Source organism: Delphinapterus leucas, chromosome 12, assembly GCF_059928025.1.
Source record: "Delphinapterus leucas isolate spDelLeu-1000000601 "Yukka" chromosome 12, BTC_Dleu_Yukka2, whole genome shotgun sequence".
Lineage (NCBI taxonomy): Eukaryota > Metazoa > Chordata > Mammalia > Artiodactyla > Monodontidae > Delphinapterus > Delphinapterus leucas.
Genome location: NC_143140.1, coordinates 76,216,022 through 76,236,578, shown reverse-complemented (window position 1 = coordinate 76,236,578; position 20,557 = coordinate 76,216,022). Strand labels below are relative to the sequence as shown.

Below are 20,557 nucleotides of genomic sequence, written 5' to 3'. Positions count from 1 at the left end.
TGCAAGGATTCTTCAATATACACAAATCAATCAACATGATACACCATATTAACAAATTGAAGGAGAAAAACCATATGATCATCTCAATAGGTGCAGAGAAAGCTTTTGACAAAATTCAACACCCATTTATGATAAAAACCCTGCAGAAAGTAGGCACAGAGGGAACTTTCCTCAACATAATAAAGGCCATATATGACAAACCCACAGCCAACGTCGTCCTCAATGGTGAACAACCGAAAGCATTTCCACTAAGATCAGGAACAAGACAAGGTTGCCTACTCTCACCACTCTTATTCAACATAGTTTTGGAAGTTTTAGCCACAGCAATCAGAGAAGAAAAGGAAATAAAAGGAATCCAAATTGGAAAAGAAGAAGTAAAGCTGTCACTGTTTGCAGATGACATGATACTATACGTAGAGAATCCTAAAGATGCTACCAGAAAACTACTAGAGCTAATCAATGAATTTGGTAAAGTAGCAGGATACAAAGTTAATGCACAGAAATCTCTGGCATTCCTATATACTAATGATGAAAAATCTGAAAGTGAAATCAAGAAAACACTCCCATTTACCATTGCAACAAAAAGAATAAAATATCTAGGAATAAACCTACCTAAGGAGACGAAAGACCTGTATGCAGAAAATTATAAGACACTGATGAAAGAAATTAAAGATGATACAAATAGATGGAGAGATATACCATGTTCTTGGATGGGAAGAATCAACATTGTGAAAATGACTCTACTACCCAAAGCAATCTACAGATTCAATGCAATCCCTATCAAACTACCACTGGCATTTTTCACAGAACTAGAACAAAAAATTTCACAATTTGTATGGAAACACAAAAGACCCCGAATAGCCAAAGCAATCTTGAGAACGAAAAAAGGAGCTGGAGGAATCAGGCTCCCTGACTTCAGACTATACTACAAAGCTACAGTAATCAAGACAGTATGGTACTGGCACAAAAACAGAAATATAGATCAATGGAACAGGATAGAAAGCCCAGCGATAAACCCACGCACATATGGACACCTTATCTTTGATAAAGGTGGCAGGAATGTACAGTGGAGAAAGGACAGCCTCTTCAATAAATGGTGCTGGGAAAACTGGACAGGTACATGTAAAAGTATGAGATTAGATCACTCCCTAACACCATACACAAAAATAAGCTCAAAATGGATTAAAGACCTAAATGTAAGGCCAGAAACTATCAAACTCTTAGAGGAAAACATAGGCAGAACACTCTATGACATAAATCACAGCAAGATCCTTTCTGACCCACCTCCTAGAGTAATGGAAATAAAAACAAAAATAAACAAATGGGACCTAATGAAACTTCAAAGCTTTTGCACAGCAAAGGAAACCATAATCAAGACCAAAAGACAACCCTCAGAATGGGAGAAAATATTTGCAAATGAAGCAACTGACAAAGGTTTAATCTCCAAAATTTACAAGCAGCTCATGCAGCTCAATAACAAAAAAACAAACAACCCAATCCAAAAATGGGCAGAAGACCTAAATAGACATTTCTCCAAAGAAGATATACAGAATGCCAACAAGCACATGAAAGAATGCTCAACATCATTAATCATTAGAGAAATGCAAATCAAAACTACAATGAGATATCATCTCACACCAGTCAGAATGGCCATCATCAAAAAATCTAGAAACAATAAATGCTGGAGAGGGTGTGGAGAAAAGGGAACACTCTTGCACTGCTGGTGGGAATGTGAATTGGTTCAGCCACTATGGAGAACAGTATGGAGGTTCCTTAAAAAACTACAAATAGAATTACCATATGACCCAGCAATCCCACTACTGGGCATATACCCTGAGGAAACCAAAACTCAAAAAGAGTCATGTACCAAAATGTTCATTGCAGCTCTATTTACAATAGCCCGGAGATGGAAACAACCTAAGCGCCCATCATCGGATGAATGGATAAAGAAGATGTGGCACATATATACAATGGAATATTACTCAGCCATAAAAAGAAACGAAATTGAGCTATTTGTAATGAGGTGGATAGACCTAGAGTCTGTCATACAGAGTGAAGTAAGTCAGAAAGAAAAAGACAAATACCGTATGCTAACGCATATATATGGAATTTAAGGGGAAAAAAAAATGTCATGAAGAACCTAGGGGTAAGACAGGAATAAAGACGCAGACCTACTGGAGAACGGACTTGAGGATATGGGGAGGGGGAAGGGTGAGCTTTGACAGGGTGAGAGAGAGTCATGGACATATACACACTAACAAACGTAGTAAGGTAGATAGCTAGGGGGAAGCAGCCGCAAGGCACAGGGATATTAGCTCAGTGCTTTGTGACAGCCTGGAGGGGTGGGATAGGGAGAGTGGGAGGGAGGGAGACGCAAGAGGGAAGACATATGGGAACATATGTATATGTATAACTGATTCACTTTGTTATAAAGCAGAAACTAACAAAAAAAAAAAATAATAATATTTTATCTAAAAAAAAAAAAAAAATCTTCCAACAAGCAAAAGCCCAGGACCAGATGGCTTCACAGGCAACTTCTATCAAACATTTAGAGAAGAGCTAACACCTATCCTTCTCAAACTCTTCCAAAATATAGCAGAGGGAGGAACACTCCCAAACTCATTCTACGAGGCCACCATCACCTTGATACCAAAACCAGACAAGGATGTCACAAAGAAAGAAAACTACAGGCCAATATCACTGATGAACATAGATGCAAAAATCCTCAACAAAATACTAGCAAACAGAATCCAACAGCACATTAAAAGGATCATACACAATGATCAAGTGGGGTTTATTCCAGGAATGCAAGGATTCTTCAATATACACAAATCAATCAACATGATACACCATATTAACAAATTGAAGGAGAAAAACCATATGATCATCTCAATAGGTGCAGAGAAAGCTTTTGACAAAATTCAACACCCATTTATGATAAAAACCCTGCAGAAAGTAGGCACAGAGGGAACTTTCCTCAACATAATAAAGGCCATATATGACAAACCCACAGCCAACGTCGTCCTCAATGGTGAACAACCGAAAGCATTTCCACTAAGATCAGGAACAAGACAAGGTTGCCTACTCTCACCACTCTTATTCAACATAGTTTTGGAAGTTTTAGCCACAGCAATCAGAGAAGAAAAGGAAATAAAAGGAATCCAAATTGGAAAAGAAGAAGTAAAGCTGTCACTGTTTGCAGATGACATGATACTATACGTAGAGAATCCTAAAGATGCTACCAGAAAACTACTAGAGCTAATCAATGAATTTTGTAAAGTAGCAGGATACAAAATTAATGCACAGAAATCTCTGGCATTCCTATACACTAATGTTGAAACATCTGAAAGTGAAATCAAGAAAACACTCCCATTTACCACTGCAACAAAAAGAATAAAATACCTAGGAATAAACCTACCTAAGGAGACAAAAGACCTGTATGCAGAAAATTATAAGACACTGATGAAAGAAATTAAAGATGATACAAACACATGGAGAGGTATACCATGTTCTTGTATTGGAAGAATCAACATTATGAAAATGACTCTACTACCCAAAGCAATCTACAGATTCAATGCAATCCCTATCAAACTACCACTGGCATTTTTCACAGAACTAGAACAAAAACTTTCACAATTTGTATGGAAACACAAAAGACCCCGAATAGCCAAAGCAATCTTGAGAACGAAAAACGGAGCTGGAGGTATCAGGCTCCCTGACTTCAGACTATACTACAAAGCTACAGTAATCAAGACAGTATGATACTGGCACAAAAACAGAAATATAGATCAATGGAACAGGATAGAAAGCCCAGAGATAAACCCATGCACATATGGTCACCGTATCTTTGATAAAGGAGGCAGGAATGTACAATGGAGAAAGGACAGCCTCTTCAGTAAGTGGTGCTGGGAAAACTGGACAGGTACATGTAAAAGTATGAGATTAGATCACTCCCTAACACCATACACAAAAATAAGCTCAAAATGGATTAAAGACCTAAATGTAAGGCCAGAAACTATCAAACTCTTAGAGGAAAACATAGGCAGAACACTCTACGACATAAATCACAGCAAGATACTTTTTGACCCACCTCCTAGAGAAATGGAAATAAAAACGAAAACAAATGAGACCTAATGAAACTTCAAAGCTTTTGGACAGCAAAGGAAACCATAAACAAGACCAAAAGACAACCCTCAGAATGGGAGAAAATATTTGCAAATGAAGGAACTGACAAAGGATTAATCTCCAAAATTTATAAGCAGTTCATGCAGCTCAATAACAAAAAAACAAACAACCCAATCCAAAAATGGGCAGAAGACCTAAATAGACATTTCTCCAAAGAAGATATACAGACTGCCAACAAACACATGAAAGAATGCTCAACATCACTAGTCATTAGAGAAATTCAAATCAAACTACAATGAGATATCATCTCACACCAGTCAGAATGGCCATCATCAAAAAATCAAGAAACAATAAATGCTGGAGAGGGTGTGGAGAAAAGGGAACACTCTTGCACTGCTGGTGGGAATGTGAATTGGTACAGCCACTATGGAGAACAGTATGGAGGTTCCTTAAAAAACTACAAATAGAACTACCATATGACCCAGCAGTCCCACTACTGGGCATATACCCTGAGAAAACCATCATTCAAAAAGAGTCATGTACCAAAATGTTCATTGCAGCTCTATTTACAATAGCCCAGAGATGGAAACGACCTAAGTGTCCATCATCGGATGAATGGATAAAGATGTGGCACATATGTACAATGGAATATTACTCAGCCATCAAAAGAAAGGAAATTGAGCTATTTGTAATGAGGTGGATGGACCTAGAGTCTGTCATATAGAGTGAAGTAAGTCAGAAAGAGAAAGACAAATACCGTATGCTAACACATATATATGGAATTTAAGAAAAAAAAAATGATATGAAGAACCTAGGGGTAAGACAGCAATATAGACACAGACCTACTAGAGAATGGACTTGAGGATATGGCGAGGGGGAAGGGTAAGCTGTGACAAAGCAAGAGAGTGGTGTGGACATATATACACTACCAAACGTAAAATAGATAGCTAGTGGGAAGCAGCCGCATAGCACAGGGAGATCAGCTCGGTGCTTTGTGACCACCTAGAGGGGTGGGATAGGGAGGGTGGGAGGGAGGGCGACGCAAGAGGGAAGAGATATGGGAACATATGTATATGTATAACTGATTCACTTTGTTATAAAGCAGAAACTAACACACCATTGTAAAGCAATTATACTCCAATAAAGATGTAAAAAAAAAAAAAAAAAAAGATTTAAGCTACAAGAATATATTGGACAGCAGAGGGAAGTATAGCCATTATTTTATAACAACTTTAAATAGAGTATAATCTATAAAAATATTGAATCACGATGCTGTACACCTGTGACTAATAAAATATTGTATATCAACTATCCTTCAAATTAAAAAAACAAAAACAAAACTCCTCCTCCACACAGGGATCTGATGCCAGCCAGCTTGCATAGATTCAAAATGTACTACGGGCTTCCCTGGTGGCGCAGTGGTTGAGAGTCCGCCTGCCGATGCATGAGACACGGGTTCATGTGCCGGTCCAGGAAGATCCCACATGCCGCAGAGCAGCTAGGCCCGTAAGCCATGGCCACTGGGCCTGCGTGTCCGGAGCCTGTGCTCCGCAACGGGAGAGGCCACAACGGTGAGAGGCCCGTGTACCGCAAAAAAGAAAACAAAACAGAAAAATAACAAAATGTACTACAGCATTCTAAAAGGTATCTTACGGCTACATTTTGGAAGACTTTGGATCCCATCACATCTTTATGCCAAAAGCAAATCCATCCTGTTGAAATATTTTATTCACTGCAATATTCTTGTTTTATGTTTTACCTTCAACTTCTTTTTCATTTCTGATGTTTCTTGCATCTTCTTATACTCTTTTATCTCTGTGGCCTGAACGGCAGTCTTTGATTTCAAGATCCAGTTCAACAGCTCAGCACTTATAGCATCAAACCTGATTTGAAATTCAGATGTTACCAAATGTCAGTCATTTTCTTCTATTGTTTCACTTGGCTCAAGAAAGAGGTATGTGTTTTTAAGCACTCATAAAAAATAAAGGCAACCGAGAAATACAGTAACCATACAAAATAAGATCATACATTTACAATTAAAAGTATGAAAAACAGGAACAAAATCGTAGTGTCAATGAATAAAGAAAATAATTAAATAAAAATTTTAAACATTATAAGAAACCACTTATACTTTCGTAAACCCTTTGTAGATCATGAAAAACAGATTTGGTTAGATAACAGCAGAAAAGAACAAGTACAGACATTCCTAAGTTAATGCCTTGTTTAATTCAACATGTAGTTACTGAGTCTCCTATATGCCAGGCACTGGACTGGGCTCTTAATATGAAGGTAAACCAACACAATCCCAGGAATTCACAGGATGCCTCCTAAGCCAATGGGGAGGGAATGGCTTCCTGGGGAACAACAGCATTGTGCCCAGGAGTTTTCTGCATAAAAGGAGAACAAAGAAAGGGAGGAACACACTTTGACCACTATAAGTAGTTAGGTGTGGCTGGAATAGCAAGCACTAGTCAGGGGGGAACAATTGACAGTGTGGCAGAGAGCCACAGGGACCAGTGACTGGAAAGCCCTGCAGGATAGATTAAGGAGTTGGACCTTACCCAAAAGACAGCTGAGAGCCAGTGAGGGGCTTAAAGCATGGGACGGACATGATTATATTTACCCTTTTGTGTTCACTGAGGAGAAAGAATAAAGAGAGGCAAGTCCAGAGAACAGGCTGTGGTAGTATCGGAAGCCAAGCCAAATGACAGTGGAAAGGGGAAAAGGGGACAGACTTTAGAGGTGTTGAGAAAGTCGGTCAAAACCACAGTAAGGAGGAACAAGAAGAGGAACAGTCACTGGTTGCTGGCCATATGCCAGGCCCTTCTCTAAATGGTTTATGTGCATTATTAAGTCAAGGAAGCCTCACAACAGCCCTGTGAGTATACACTGTTATTATCCTTTCTAATGATGCAGGAATTGAGCTCGCAGAGGTTTTAAATAACTACTCCAGGCAGCAAAGCTAACAAAAGGTAGAGCTGGGATTCAAGCTGAGGAGTCTGTCCTCGTATCCAGGGCTTTGCCCCAGGGTTTCTCAAAGCAAGATCTGGGTATTTTCAGAGACTTTCAGGTAAGCACAGGTTGTCCTTGCTGATTCTTTTGGGAAACTTGGCTCAAAGTGTTTCTAGTGAATTATGAATATTTGTCTTTGCATCAAGATAAATTTTTCTGGTACTTTGAATGGGATTTTGTGACACTCTAGGTAAATAACCAGGGGTCACAGTATCACTCAGACAATGGTACACGCCTCCTGTCATCTTAAGAGCCGGTTTCTATTTAATCTTTCAGAGAAGAGGAGCAGAAACCAAAGACCATATGTTTTAAATGAACTTTTGGAGACTTACTCCACCTCTGCCCTCAATATGAGAAGGCGCAATGTGAACGCCTTGGAGGCCCAGTGATCTCAGCTCATGTTAACAGAAGTGTATCTAGATTATAGGAAATGACTGTCCCTGTGGTGACTGAAAAAACAAACAAACAAACAAAAAAAACCAGCCACTAGCAGCACCAGAAGAGAAGGGGAAATAAACCATCATTTCTGAGGCATGTATTATAAGCTGTGCTAGCAGCTATTCAAGGTTCACATCGGCTCGGACAACAGCCCATTTTAAGACAAGCTAATAGTGGTTTCTCCATCAGACTGAAAACATTAAAGGATCTGGAAACCATGTCACATTAGGATGCTTAAGAATACTTAGACTTTAGGACAATGTAAATTAGAATATGAAACCTATCCTTAAATTCTGAAGAGGTACCATATTGAAGGGGGGTGATGTAGCTCTGTATCACTCCAAGATGCAAAACTAGCACACATGAATAGACTTAGAGGGGCAGACTTTGGGCAAAATTTCTAATAATGAAACTTCACTGCCGTCTATTATAATGAACTGGATGTACTCAAGCCTCCATTTGTCCAGCAATGAACTGAAGGCATTTCTGCATCAATCAAATCATGGATAAAAGACTGTGGAATTCACAACTAGTTGCCCACCCAATAGACACCTCCCTCCCCACACTTCTTCCTTGCTGCCCCAGTACCCCAGAACACAACCATAGAGACTGAAAAGGCAGGACAGTTTCAACCTCCCAGGAACCCAGGGTGTGGGCAAGTGACTGAGTCCTGGCCACTGAGACCAGGGTGCGGGAGTTAGCTGATATCTTCCAGGAAAGGTTTTTCTCCAAATAAGGAAAAACTGCTCTACCTGCCTATAAAGCAGGTTATACAAGGATGTTATGCCCAGTGCTACAGCAGCATCTTGGGACCATGAGAAAACAAGGGAAAAGCCAACATGCTGAGGAGGGCAGAGACAAGGTGCCAGGATGCTGACCCACACCATCCCATTAAAACTGCCCCACCTCCGGACTCCTTGTAATGTGAGATAATCAATGACCTCATCGTTTAAGTCACTTTGGGTACAGTATTCTGTTTCTTGCAGCAGAATTCACCCTATATAACATGGTCGTGTTTAAGGTTTTATAGTTATGCACTGTGATATTGTGATTTATAGTAAGAAATGTATATTTGGTCTTTGTCCCTATTTCTGGCATAGTGTTCCCCAAACCCTTGGAATTTCCAGTGATGAGAGCAACAAAGGTGTCCTTTGTTATGTTAGTGAGATGACTTTTGGATCCCACCTAAAAAGGTGGGCTGGTTGTCAGAAGACCCAACCCTGTGATTAGAGGGTTGGAACTTTCGGTCTCACCCCCCTGACCTCAGGGGAGAGGAGAGGGGATGGAGGTTGAATCAATCACCAAAGGTCAATGATTTAATCAATCATGACTATGTAATGAAGCCTCCCTAAAAACCCAAAAGGATGGGGTTCAGAGAGCTTCGGGTTGGTGAACACATGGATATTCAGAGAGAGTGGGACACCTGGAGAGGGCATGGGAGCTCCGCACCCTTTCCCTATGACTTGCCCTGTGCATCTCTTCAGTCTGGCTGTTCCTGGGTGGCATTCCTTTTATAATAAACAGATAATCTATTAAGTAAAATGTTTCTCTGAGTTCTATAAGCTGCTCTAGCAAATTAACTGAACCAGAGGAGGTGGTGTTAGAAACCTCTGAATTATAACCAGTTGGTCAGAATATAGGTAACAACCTGGATTTGCGACTAGCGTCTCAAGTCCAAGGAGGAGGCCGTGGAAACCTCCAACCTGTAGCCAGTAGGTAAGAAACACAGGTAACCTGGGCTTGTAAGTGGCCTCTGGTCTGGGGCAGGGGAGGAGGAAGAGAAAGCAGTCTTGTAGGACTAAACCTGTGAGTCAGAATTGGTACCAGAACCTATTTATGCGCCCTCGTCTTTTACAACCTTCCCAACTTCCAAATGCACATAGTCAGCACTGGAGAGACACGCTGCCAGATACACTGACAGAATATAAACACTCAGGAAATGAAAGGTCTATGGTGGTATCAACATCAGAAGCATCTCCCTTATCTGCTACCTTGGCTCCAGAAGTAAAAGTTACACAGCCGCTGCTTGCAACTCAGCGGTCCAGTGCTCCTGCAAGGAGATGCTCTTAGGAGGCAGGAACACAGCCTTATTATCAAAATGAAGGTCATCAGATAAAATTACAATCCTGCTTTGTCTAACAAAAGCTAAACTGGGGAAATCATATCATTTTTATTCAGGCAAAAATAACAGCCCATTTACCCAAGCACTGGGATTCTACTGTCAAAGGGCAAGAATGATAGCACTACTCAAGGGCTGCTCTGAGACTACCTGCTCCAGTGCCTGTGAGGAACAGTACCTCGCCCACAGGAGAGCTCTACAGAGGATCTGACACTAGTAAAAGCTCACTATACGCCAGCCATGGTTATTCCTCCTATAAGGATCCTGAGTTTCTTTTGAGTCAGAAATGAAAAGATATTTTACCAAAGGTGGATTTTAAAGCAAAACACGAAGAATCTATTAATAAATATGACAAAGGAATTAACAAAGAAAGAAGACATGAAAAAAGAAAAGAAGGGGGAAAAGGAAGGAGACTAAAAATGAATTACTTCCCTGAAGTACGTTTTTTTAAAGGTGAGAAGAGGAAGGAGAGTCACAAAGAATAAGGAGATGGATCTAAAGCAAAACTGTAGGAACTGTGATAGAGAAAGAAAGAATACATGAGGGATCATGGACAATCATATCCACCCAAGGTAACCGATGGGAAAGGAAGAAGGGTTCTGTCACACAGTTCTCCCAATTGAACCCAAGATAAATAAAATCATCCAGATGATTTAGATGCTTAGCAGTGTAAAGTGAAATACTCAGAAGACTCAGAGGTAGTGAGTGGTTCGGTAGTTGAATTTCCATTACAATAATTATGTCTAAATTTGTATATGATTAGTGATCAGCACAAAATGAGTTCTGAGTACAAACTACATTATGTGCGGGATTGGGTTTGGAAAATAGCCTCTATCTGTTCTCACCTTTTCTTAGTTTCCAGATCCACAGGGATCTGTCTCTTCTTTGGGGGAGGAGGAGGAGGCAGCTCTTGCTTAGACCTTTTTGTAGTTACTTGTTCCCTTAGGCGAACCGTCTCCAAAAGATCCTTCTGAGGAATCTGGGACATTCCTAGCTTTGCGACAGCCTGAGTCACCTGAAATAAAAATCATCCAGTTTTAATGTTTTATAACAGCTTTATTGGGATATAATTCACATGCCATAAAATTCTCCCCTTGGAAATGTACGGTCCAATGGTTATTAATATATTCAGAGTTGTGCAACCATGCCCACTTTCTAATTCCAGAATAGTTTTATCATTTCAAAACGAAACCCTAAAGTCTCTGTCACAATTACTCAACTCTGTTATTGTGGCAGGAAAAAAGCCACAGACGATATGTACTGATAAATTAATGGGCATGACTGTGTTCCAATAAAACTTTATTCACAAATACAAGGAGCTGATTAGATTTAGTTCACAAGACCTGTAGTTTGCACACCCCTGCTCCAGACCTCAGGAACGACTACTTATCAATAACGTACAGCAATATATTCAAATGTATATACTGGTCTTGTATCCTGCAAGCTTGTTGCATGTTTATCAGTCTAATAGTTGTGTGTGTGTGTGTGTGTGTGTGTATGGATTCCTTAGGATTTTCTATATAAAAGGTTATATCATGTGAGTACAGAGATAGTTTTATTTTTTTCCAATTCACATGAGTTTTATTTCTTTTTAATGCCTAATCATCCTGTCTAGAAACTCTAGTACAAGGACATCTTTGTCCTGTTCCTTGCGTGAGGGAGAAAGTATTCAGTCTTTCATCACTGAGTGTGATGTTGGTCTTTGGTTTTTATGTAGAAGCTCTTTATTAGGTTGAGAAAGCTCCCATCTATTTCCAGTTTGGTGTGTGTTTTTATCATAAAAGGGTGTTGAATTCTGTCAAATGCCTTTTTTATATTTAGATGATCACATGTTTTTGTCTTTTATTCTATTGATATGGTGTAATGCATTGATTGATATTTCAATCTTCCCTTCTAGGGATAACTCCCACTTGGTCACAACATATTATTCTTTTTATATGTTATTGGATTTGATTTTCTAGTATTTACTTGGGAATTTTCACATCTGTGTTCATAAGAGATTTATACAAAATTTTCTTTGTTTGTGATATCTTTGTTTTGGCATAGGAGAATACACATTTCCTAAAATTATTTGGGAAACATCCTCCGCACCTCTACTTTCCGGAAAAATATGTAAAAGATGATGGTGATGATGACAATGATTTTATTCCAATAAGGTTGGTAGTGATATCATCTCATGTTTCTGATTTGAGAAATTTGAGTCCTCTCTTTTGTGCTTAGTTGGTGTGGCTAAAGTTTTGTCAATTTTGTTCATTTTTCCAATGAATCAAATTTTGGTTTTATTTAATTTCTCAATTGTTTTTCCATTCTCTTCGTTAGATATTTGTACTCTAATATTTCTTATTCTCTTTCTTCTACTTGGTTTAATTTACTCTTTTTTCTAGTTCTTAATGGAGAAGCTTAGGATGTTGATATAACTATTTTAACATAGGCATGTAAAGCTATCGATTTCATTCTGAACACTACTTTCACTGAATTCATGAGTTTTGGTATGTTTTGGTTTTGTTTTTATTAATCTCAAATAATTTTCTAATTGTCCTTTTGATTTCTTCTTTTACTTCTTGGTTCTTTATAAGTGTGGTTCCTAAATCTCCTTCCTTTTTTTTTTTCTTTTTTGTGGTACGCAGGCCTCTCACTGTTGTGGCCTCTCCTGTTGTGGAGCACAGGCTCCAGACGCGCAGGTTCAGCAGCCATGGCTCACAGGCCCAGCCACTCCGCGGTATGTGGGATCTCCCCGGACCGGGGCACAAACCCGTGTCCCCTGCATCGGCAGGCGGACTCTCAACCACCGCGCCACCAGGGAAGCCCTCTAAATCTCCTTCCTTTATTGATATCTAAATAAATTATATTATCTTCAGAAAACAAAAAAAAAAAGAAACCCTGTGCCCAAAACAGTCACTCCCCATCTTTCTCTCCCTCTTGGCCCCTGTCTCTCTGGGTTTTCCTATTCTGGATACTTCATATAGATAGAATTATAGCACATTAAGCTTGTGACTGGCTACTTTTACTCAGCACAGTGTTTTCAGGGTTCATCCATGTTGTATCACGTATCAGTACTTCATTTTATTATTGCCTAACAATTGCATGGATATACCACATTTTGTTTATCCATCCATCTATTGATGGATATTATCAGTTGTTTCATTTTTTGGCTATTATGAATAATGCTGCTATGAACATTCATGTACAAACCAAAGTGTTAATTTTGTTCAATTTGTTAAAATATTCTTTAAATTAATAAGATTATTTAAAATTTAAAGATCATTTAATGGATTCATGTCTAAGTGTTATCAGTTACTAAGGGTTGAATGACTGGATATAAGTTTTTTGAAGGTCTACTAAAATTTACTTTAGAAAACTAAAGAAGATATTCACATGTCAATTTTTCAATTTTATAGTAAACCAGGTATAAGAAACCAACTTTTTAGTTTAGCTACTACTTTTATTTCACAAAAACTAAAACAAACCTGAACATATAATTTCCACTTAATGGCACAACACATTACCCGAAGCAAAAGGTACCTGGTTGGAGGAATCTTCTAGTCGCTGAACCAAGGAATCCCATCTCTGAGTCAGTTCCTCTGAGTCACTGTTGATCTTCTTGGATGCCTTAGGATTATCAAGTAACTGACCCACATCCTGGCCAATCTCACTCAGTTGATCCAACGCTTGACGCTTCATTTCCATGTCTTCCTTCAAAATCTAGTATTTCAGATACTTATTAGATGACTCCCTTTTAACAGGACTTTATCTTCCTGTTCCCCAGTCAGGAAATGTAAACATGTATATTTTATTATAAAATTCACCTGCCCTGCAATTAATTCCCTAAAGCTAAAAGATAAGACTCCTGGTTCTAGATCATTACATGGCAGCATTCCAGAGTTAGGTAAAGAGTCTATTCACTAAATTGTATTAACCGTTGATATAAAACAGTAAGATATCACAGGCTTAAAAGACAAATGCTGACAATGGCATCACTTACAGCCAGTCGTCGAACACTGACACTGAGTTCCTTTTGGTCTTTGAAGTTGCTCGTCTGGACTTTATTTAAAGCCTCTCCTTTTTCAGTTAACCATGCTTTCAACAAGCACTACAAAGAATAATAAAAGTTAGAAATATATTTAGGGAATCATTTGGTAATTCAATTCAATCAAGTTCCAGAATCTCCAATTTTTATGTTACTAGAAGCTTATCCACACCTGGGATAAGAAGGACTTCAAACACCTAAGCCTGAGGCATAAATGGCCCAGGAAGGCATCTTTTAAGATATTACCCTTCTCAGATTTGCAACAGATCGACCTGAAATTAGCCCCACTCCTGGATAACTAAACCTAATTCTCAGGGAAGTAGGTGGGTCTAAAAGGCTAAATCCAGCTATCCAAGTCTCCAAAAGAATCACTTTATAACTCTCTAGATGCAGAGGGAAGGTCAGAAATTTTCTTGTCTCAGCCCCTCATTTTAAGGAAGAAACAGAGAGAGGCCAAATTATATGTCCAAGATCTCTTGGCTTGTTAACTGCAGAGACAGGTCAAAGACCCACACTCCGAAGCCAATGGTTTTTTCATGCATCTTGCAGGACAACCACACTAATGCTCCAGATTTGACAGCAATTATGACTAGAGGACGAAGTTTGAGGATAGTCCAAAGTCAATATAAAGATCTTTAAACTTCATTGGCCAGTGATGCATGTCTTTTAGGCAGAAGATATTTAGTAAAGTAGGGAGATAACATGAAGGAGGAGTAAAAACAACAAAAATGGCTGCATTGGGATAATTTTTCCCAAAATGTAGTATTTACCACAGAAACCTTTTTCTAGAGTTGAGGGGGGAAATTCTTGGTTCTGTGTTTGGAATCAACTCTTTCTCTAGTTGTTTTATTTATCAGTTTATTTAACAACTATTCTCTGCCTTTATATTCCATCAAAAAAAGGAGAAAGATTAGAAAATACAAGACAAACATGGATCCTGTCCTCAATGTAGTAAGAGTGATAAGATACGCACAAAAATAACTGTGCCACCAGTTAGAAAGTGCAGACACCACAAAGAGATTGCTTACAGTTCTGAAACAGTGGGGAGGGGGAGGGAGTTTATAGGTGACTTCATGGTCCTAGATGGATATGTCACTGGCAAAGCCCACTGGGGTACCGGGAAAAATAAGGCGGAATCTAGGTGATAAGTTCTAACCTCCTCTTTTGTGCTTAGTCTAGTTTCACTTGCCTGTAGGCGGCCATGTGCAGAGTCCTTGCACCTAATAAGGTGGACTGGTTCCCAGAGGAGACCCACCATGCCCAACATCTCAGCTCGGCAGCCGGTGTGCAGAAGTGCCGGGCATGATACCTCAGTCCAAGATGGCGGCAGCAGGCCATGTGCAGACGCTGCGCCCAGCAGTGTAATCTGGAGCCATGAGCAACACACCTGCACCAGACCCGCGAGAACTCCACCCCCTCCCCGCCAAGAAGAACCCCCTAAAGAAGCCCCGCCAATGATTGCTGGGGAGAGCATGGACTCTAGGGCGCAAGCTCACTCCTCTCCATTCTTTCCTCGAAGAATAAAACTTTCGGACTTCCCTGGTGGCGCAGTGGTTAAGAATCCGCCTGCCAATGCAGGGGACACGGGTTCGAGCCCTGGTCCGGGAAGACCCCACATGCCGCGGAGCAGCTAAGCCCGTGCGCCACAACTACTGAGCCTGCGTTCTAGAGCCCGCGAGCCACAACTATGGAGACCACGTGCCATAACTACTGAAGCCCGCATGCCTAGAGCCCGTGCCCCACAACAAGAGAAGCCACTGCAATGAGAAGCCTGTGCACTGCAACAAAGAGTAGCCCCCGCTTGCCGCAACTAGAGAAAGCCTGCATGCAGCAACGAAGACCCAACGCAGCCAAAAATAAATAAAATTAAAAAAAAAAAAAAGAATAAAACTTTCCTTTGCTTCTGAACCAAACTAGGTTTCATTCTATTGGCTCGAGCATCACCGGGCAAGAGGGCCCTTGTAGGGGCCGGACTCGAAAGGGTTGGTAACAGGTGGGGAGAACTTAAAACTAAAGAGATGGGTAAAAAGGCATTCCAAGGAAGATGCCACACTTAAAAACACAGAGGCTAGAAAACCAGTTCGCTCTTCCAAAACCATGAAAACAATACAACACAACCCATAAGCAACCTATCATGCACCATATGCATTGGGAATAGAGAAGTGAAAAAGAACCAGCACTACTCTCGTGGCCTTGACAGTCTAGGAATGGGCTACAAACTGGAAATTCAGGATTTGAGCACTGGGTACATGGAAGGACTGAGGGAAAGTTAAGTTTGGAAAGGTAAGTTAAAGTCAATCACAGAATACCTTGCTTGCCACGCTTGGCTTATGCTGCAGAAATTTTGAACTAATTCTCAGAGCCCATTTCTATCTTAAAGCCTCTGCAACTGAGTGAACAATAATCCCTTGAAAGATTTTCTAATTCAGACACGGTTGATTGGTCTCATTCTCTTTAACAGCAAATTATCAATTAAGTACCAGTGTTGGCTTCAGTTCTACATTTTAACACGATTTCTCCTTCCATATCACTAACAGAAGGCCATTCAAAGGTCATTTTTAAACCTACGGTAATAAATGGCCAAAATCCCAGCCACCCTCTATTTTTAAATACTTTTAATTACCAAATTTTGATTCTTTCCAAATTTTAAATTATTTTACTTAGATGAGTAACACAGTGGTTCCCTAGCAATCAATGTCTCCCACTATCATTAATGAAGTAAAATTTTAATTATTCTACGTGACTCATTGGCCTGAATAAAAGGGACTAAGTAAATTTAAATCTTTGTAAAGCGAAATGTAAATATTTCAGAATCAGGTCCATTATGTGATTCTTAATAGGACAATTCTGGTCTTGGGGGCAGGTGGCAGTAACTTACAACTTCACTGGGACAAATTTTGCAACCTGCTTTTTAAGATGTTCTCTCTGCCACCATATTTAGTAAATCACAAAACATCATACATCTGTTTTTATTCCGTGAAAAGAATATAGCCGCTTTTTGTGGATGGAAATGAAATGCATTTAAAAGACTCACAATGGACACTGAGAAGTGGGAAAAGAGTATCTGCTTATTTTCTACACCACAATTCTTTGGCACTTTGAGGAAAAGTCTTGCTTATTTGTATTCTGTTTTGACGGTTGCTTTTCTGGAAGGATGAAGATGGGCAAAGGGCCACCACTCAGACTGAAAACTTGAAGTGGCAGCTTTGCTCACACAAGGTTCATTTTCTATGTTAATCCTTAGTGAAAAAAAAATTAACTAAGTGTTCAATCAATGGTGTTCCTAAATAATATTTTCTTATTAATTTCAGTAGTTATCCTGATTAAAAATCACGAAAAATTCTTGTGGTTTAAAGTTCACAAAGTATTGAATGGATTCATTTATCATTATGTACTGAGCACAAACCATATGCTAGGCTGTATGGATACAAGTTCAAATACATTACCCAACACAAATGCAGTAAAAATCATGTCAAGCAAATCCTAAAAGTAGCATATCTAAATACTAATATTCTCAGTAATGAACAAAGTCAAATTATTATTACAATGGAGCTAATATATAATGCAATCTCTATGAATAAACTGCATGATAAAATGGATACAAAGCTGACTTTTAACATAATAAATAATTATTTATAAATTTTCCTTTTGAAGAAAAATAAACAAGACTTTATCCTAATGCCATAATTAATGATGGGTTTACTTTTCACCACTTATTTTGCCCATTATGGATAACAGCTTCATACCTGTTCTTCCAGTAATTCCTGCCACAGAATGTTGATTTCCTGTAACCTGTTCCAACGTTCTTCAGTCCATCGGCACACGGCTGTCCAACGTTCACCAAGTTTCTAGAAAAGGAAGAAACCATCCTTTGTCAACAAAGCCTTAAGAGATAATTAACACAATCCTTAAAGAAATTCTTGACAGCCATCGTTCTCCATTACGAAGTAGCAATTTATGAAAAATATTTTTATGAAAGTTGCTTTAAGTAATACAGATGAATCCTATAAATTTATAGATGAGAAAAACTAATTTCCATAGAATTTAATTATTTCACACTACGTAGCTAGAAAGTGGCACAATTAGAACTCCATCCTGTAACTTTTGACCCCAAATTCCCACTCTTTTCCATTTTATTGTGGTTTTTATATGAGAATTTGACAGTTTCACATATACCTTCGAAATAAAGCAAACATCTATTTTCTGTGCTTCCATTTTCTTCAGGCTATAATTATCTTTAAGACAAAATTCAGTGCGTCAATTGTTTCTTAACCACCTTTTACATGCCAAGACAATTTTCATCTGTAGTACCAAAATTATGAAAAAAAAATTTAATTTATAAAAACTATGTTTTGAATGAGAGAATTTCTGTAAAAAAATACTTAATTGATTTGTCCTGTTTACATTGCATGATCCATAGAAAATTCCACAAAACTTAGCAACAGAATATTACAAGTATTAGCAAAACTAACTAAATAAATTTGATTAGTTTAAAAAAATCGATCTTCATGATGACTTTCCCAAAAAATTATTTTATTACCGCTTTATAAATAATGATTAACAAATTGTAAATTTTATTTCTTCATTACTTACTTGGGAGCAATAATTATTTAATTAATATTATCTTATTTCAATACTTAATACCAGAGTAAGCTTTGCATAGCTCAAAGGGTAGAGAACGCAGAGCCATAAGACAGGTCTGTTGTCTCAGCATGAAAACTCATTGCCTACTTAAACCTCTGAATTTCCTCACTATTAAATAGGCAAGACATAAATGCCTACCTCTCAGAGTACTATAATAACTAAATACTACTGCACCAAAGGCTCAAAACCACTGGCTAATTTTAAATGATACAAAAGAAAAAGAATTTCATATGATAATTTATAGTCTGAAAGTTACTGAAAATCATCAGCTGGCAACACTATATCAGATAATCCAAGTATTGTTTAAGTAAAATACCCTTGAACAACAGGGGTTTGAGCTGCGGGTCCACTCATACTTGGATTGTTTTCAATAAATACACTGGAAAAAATTTTGGAGATTTGTGACAATTTGAAATAAAGACAAAGCACATAACCTAGGGATATCGAAAAAATTAAGAAAAAGTTAGGTATTCATGAATGCATAAAACATCTGTAGATATGCATATAACACAAAATATTGGGTTGGCCGAAAAGTTCGTTCGGTTGATAAATACGCTGTTCAATAAAGTTCTTGGTGAAAATGAAAAGTGTGTCTTTTATTTTTCCTTAAAACTGAACGAACTTTTTGGCCAACCCAAATATGTCCTAATGGACTGTTTGTTACCAGTAACACCTCCAGTCAACAATAGGCTATTGGTAGTTAAGTTTTGGGGAAGTAAAAAGTTATACTTGGATTTTCAACCACTTGAGAGGTCAGTGCCCCTAACCCCAAGTTTTCAAGGGTTAACTGTCAACCAAAAACTCTCTTTATAAAGACTTGTAAAGATACACTATAGTCACTGAGCAAAAAGAAGCAAGGTTCGCAGAACTGGGGTTGACATTCACACATTGATCTACCAAAGAAACAGGGATATTAAATCCCACATGGCTGAAATTCTCAAACTTTACATTTTCTTTACATATTCACTGGGCCCCACTCCCAGGGACTTAGGTCTGCGTAGAGCCCAGAAATATGCATCTTAACAAGTTCGTCAAGTGATTCTGAGCAAGAAATCTGTGGACCACTTGTTGAGATCAGTTCTTATGCTTCTACATCTTATCCATATGCCCAAGGCAGCTGTGGACCACAAGCGGCCCCAACCATTCCCCAAGGGCTGAAGTAAAGGAATGATACCTAGGTTCTCCTGTAAACCCGCATGCTGCGGAATCCCAACTGGGAAGTACAACCTAAAGAAGATTGTTCTACGATTCTAAATAAACAGTGAGACTGAACAGGAAGAATAGGGGCAATGTGCAACTGGGGCTCAGACCACAGGTCCCTTGGGACGATCCTACTTTACAGGGTCTTACCTGTAATTGATCTTCCAGAATAGCTGTAGCACTCTCGCCACTGTTTTCATCAACAATCACCACCATGTGAGTTAGGGAATTTACCTTCACCTGTTCAGCCTCAAGATCATTTTGCAAACTCTAGAGAAAAAATTAAGATAAACCATTATGTCTGCTCTTTCCCATTTACCTATTTAAAATCCACTCAGTTGTCAATAGTAATTAAGGACATTTAATGAGGCATTGTGTTTAAATTTCCAATCACTAGCCTAAGTGTTCTACTAATGAAACAAACCCATTATACATCTTTACATTTCATTATGAACCAAAGCAGTTTGAAAATGCAATGTCATAACAGATTGCAAATGGGATGTCATCACTTTTATTATTTTTATTCCAAGTTTTGGCCAAAAGAAAAAGAAAAAAGGTGTCCCATAAACAAGTTGAGCGCCTATAGTAGGAATTAAGAATATAGAATCATTAAGTCAATAAAGTCCCAAACTTGAATACACATAGTCAGATATCATTTTATCTAGTGCAACATGGTATAAAGTGACAGATAAGTCGAATGCTATTTGATAGTCAGAAGCTGTTCTGTTACCCAGGAAAGCAATTAGGGGTATACAGACAATTTCTCTTCCCACTTCTTCCATGGGAAGAGCATTGCAGGTCACAACACATATGTATATAGGTAATTTATTCAAACACTACCAATAGTGTCATCAGAGGCCTTGAGTTTTTGTGTTTAATGTATCCCTAAAGCTTTATTTATCAGTTATCTAGATATTTCATTGAAAAATAAAATCCTTCAGTTCACAGAGAGCCTATTTTACTCTACCTTTCCTTGACTATGAAAAGTTATC

General features: G+C 38.6%; 1 protein-coding gene across 11 annotated transcripts in view; it reads right to left on the bottom strand.

The window, feature by feature from the left end:
• UTRN (utrophin) overlaps positions 1 to 20,557 on the bottom strand; it is a 508,091-nt gene that overhangs the window by 358,242 nt on the left and 129,292 nt on the right. For all 11 annotated transcript variants that reach the window (XM_089922090.1, XM_089922091.1, XM_089922085.1 and 8 more), the window contains 6 exons: positions 19,716 to 19,835; positions 17,468 to 17,569; positions 13,677 to 13,784; positions 13,217 to 13,396; positions 10,540 to 10,709; positions 5,885 to 6,008 (listed from right to left, as the gene is read on the bottom strand). In XM_089922090.1, the coding sequence (XP_089778216.1) occupies positions 5,885 to 6,008; positions 10,540 to 10,709; positions 13,217 to 13,396; positions 13,677 to 13,784; positions 17,468 to 17,569; positions 19,716 to 19,835 (804 nt within the window). The remainder of the gene's footprint in view (positions 1 to 5,884; positions 6,009 to 10,539; positions 10,710 to 13,216; positions 13,397 to 13,676; positions 13,785 to 17,467; positions 17,570 to 19,715; positions 19,836 to 20,557) is intronic.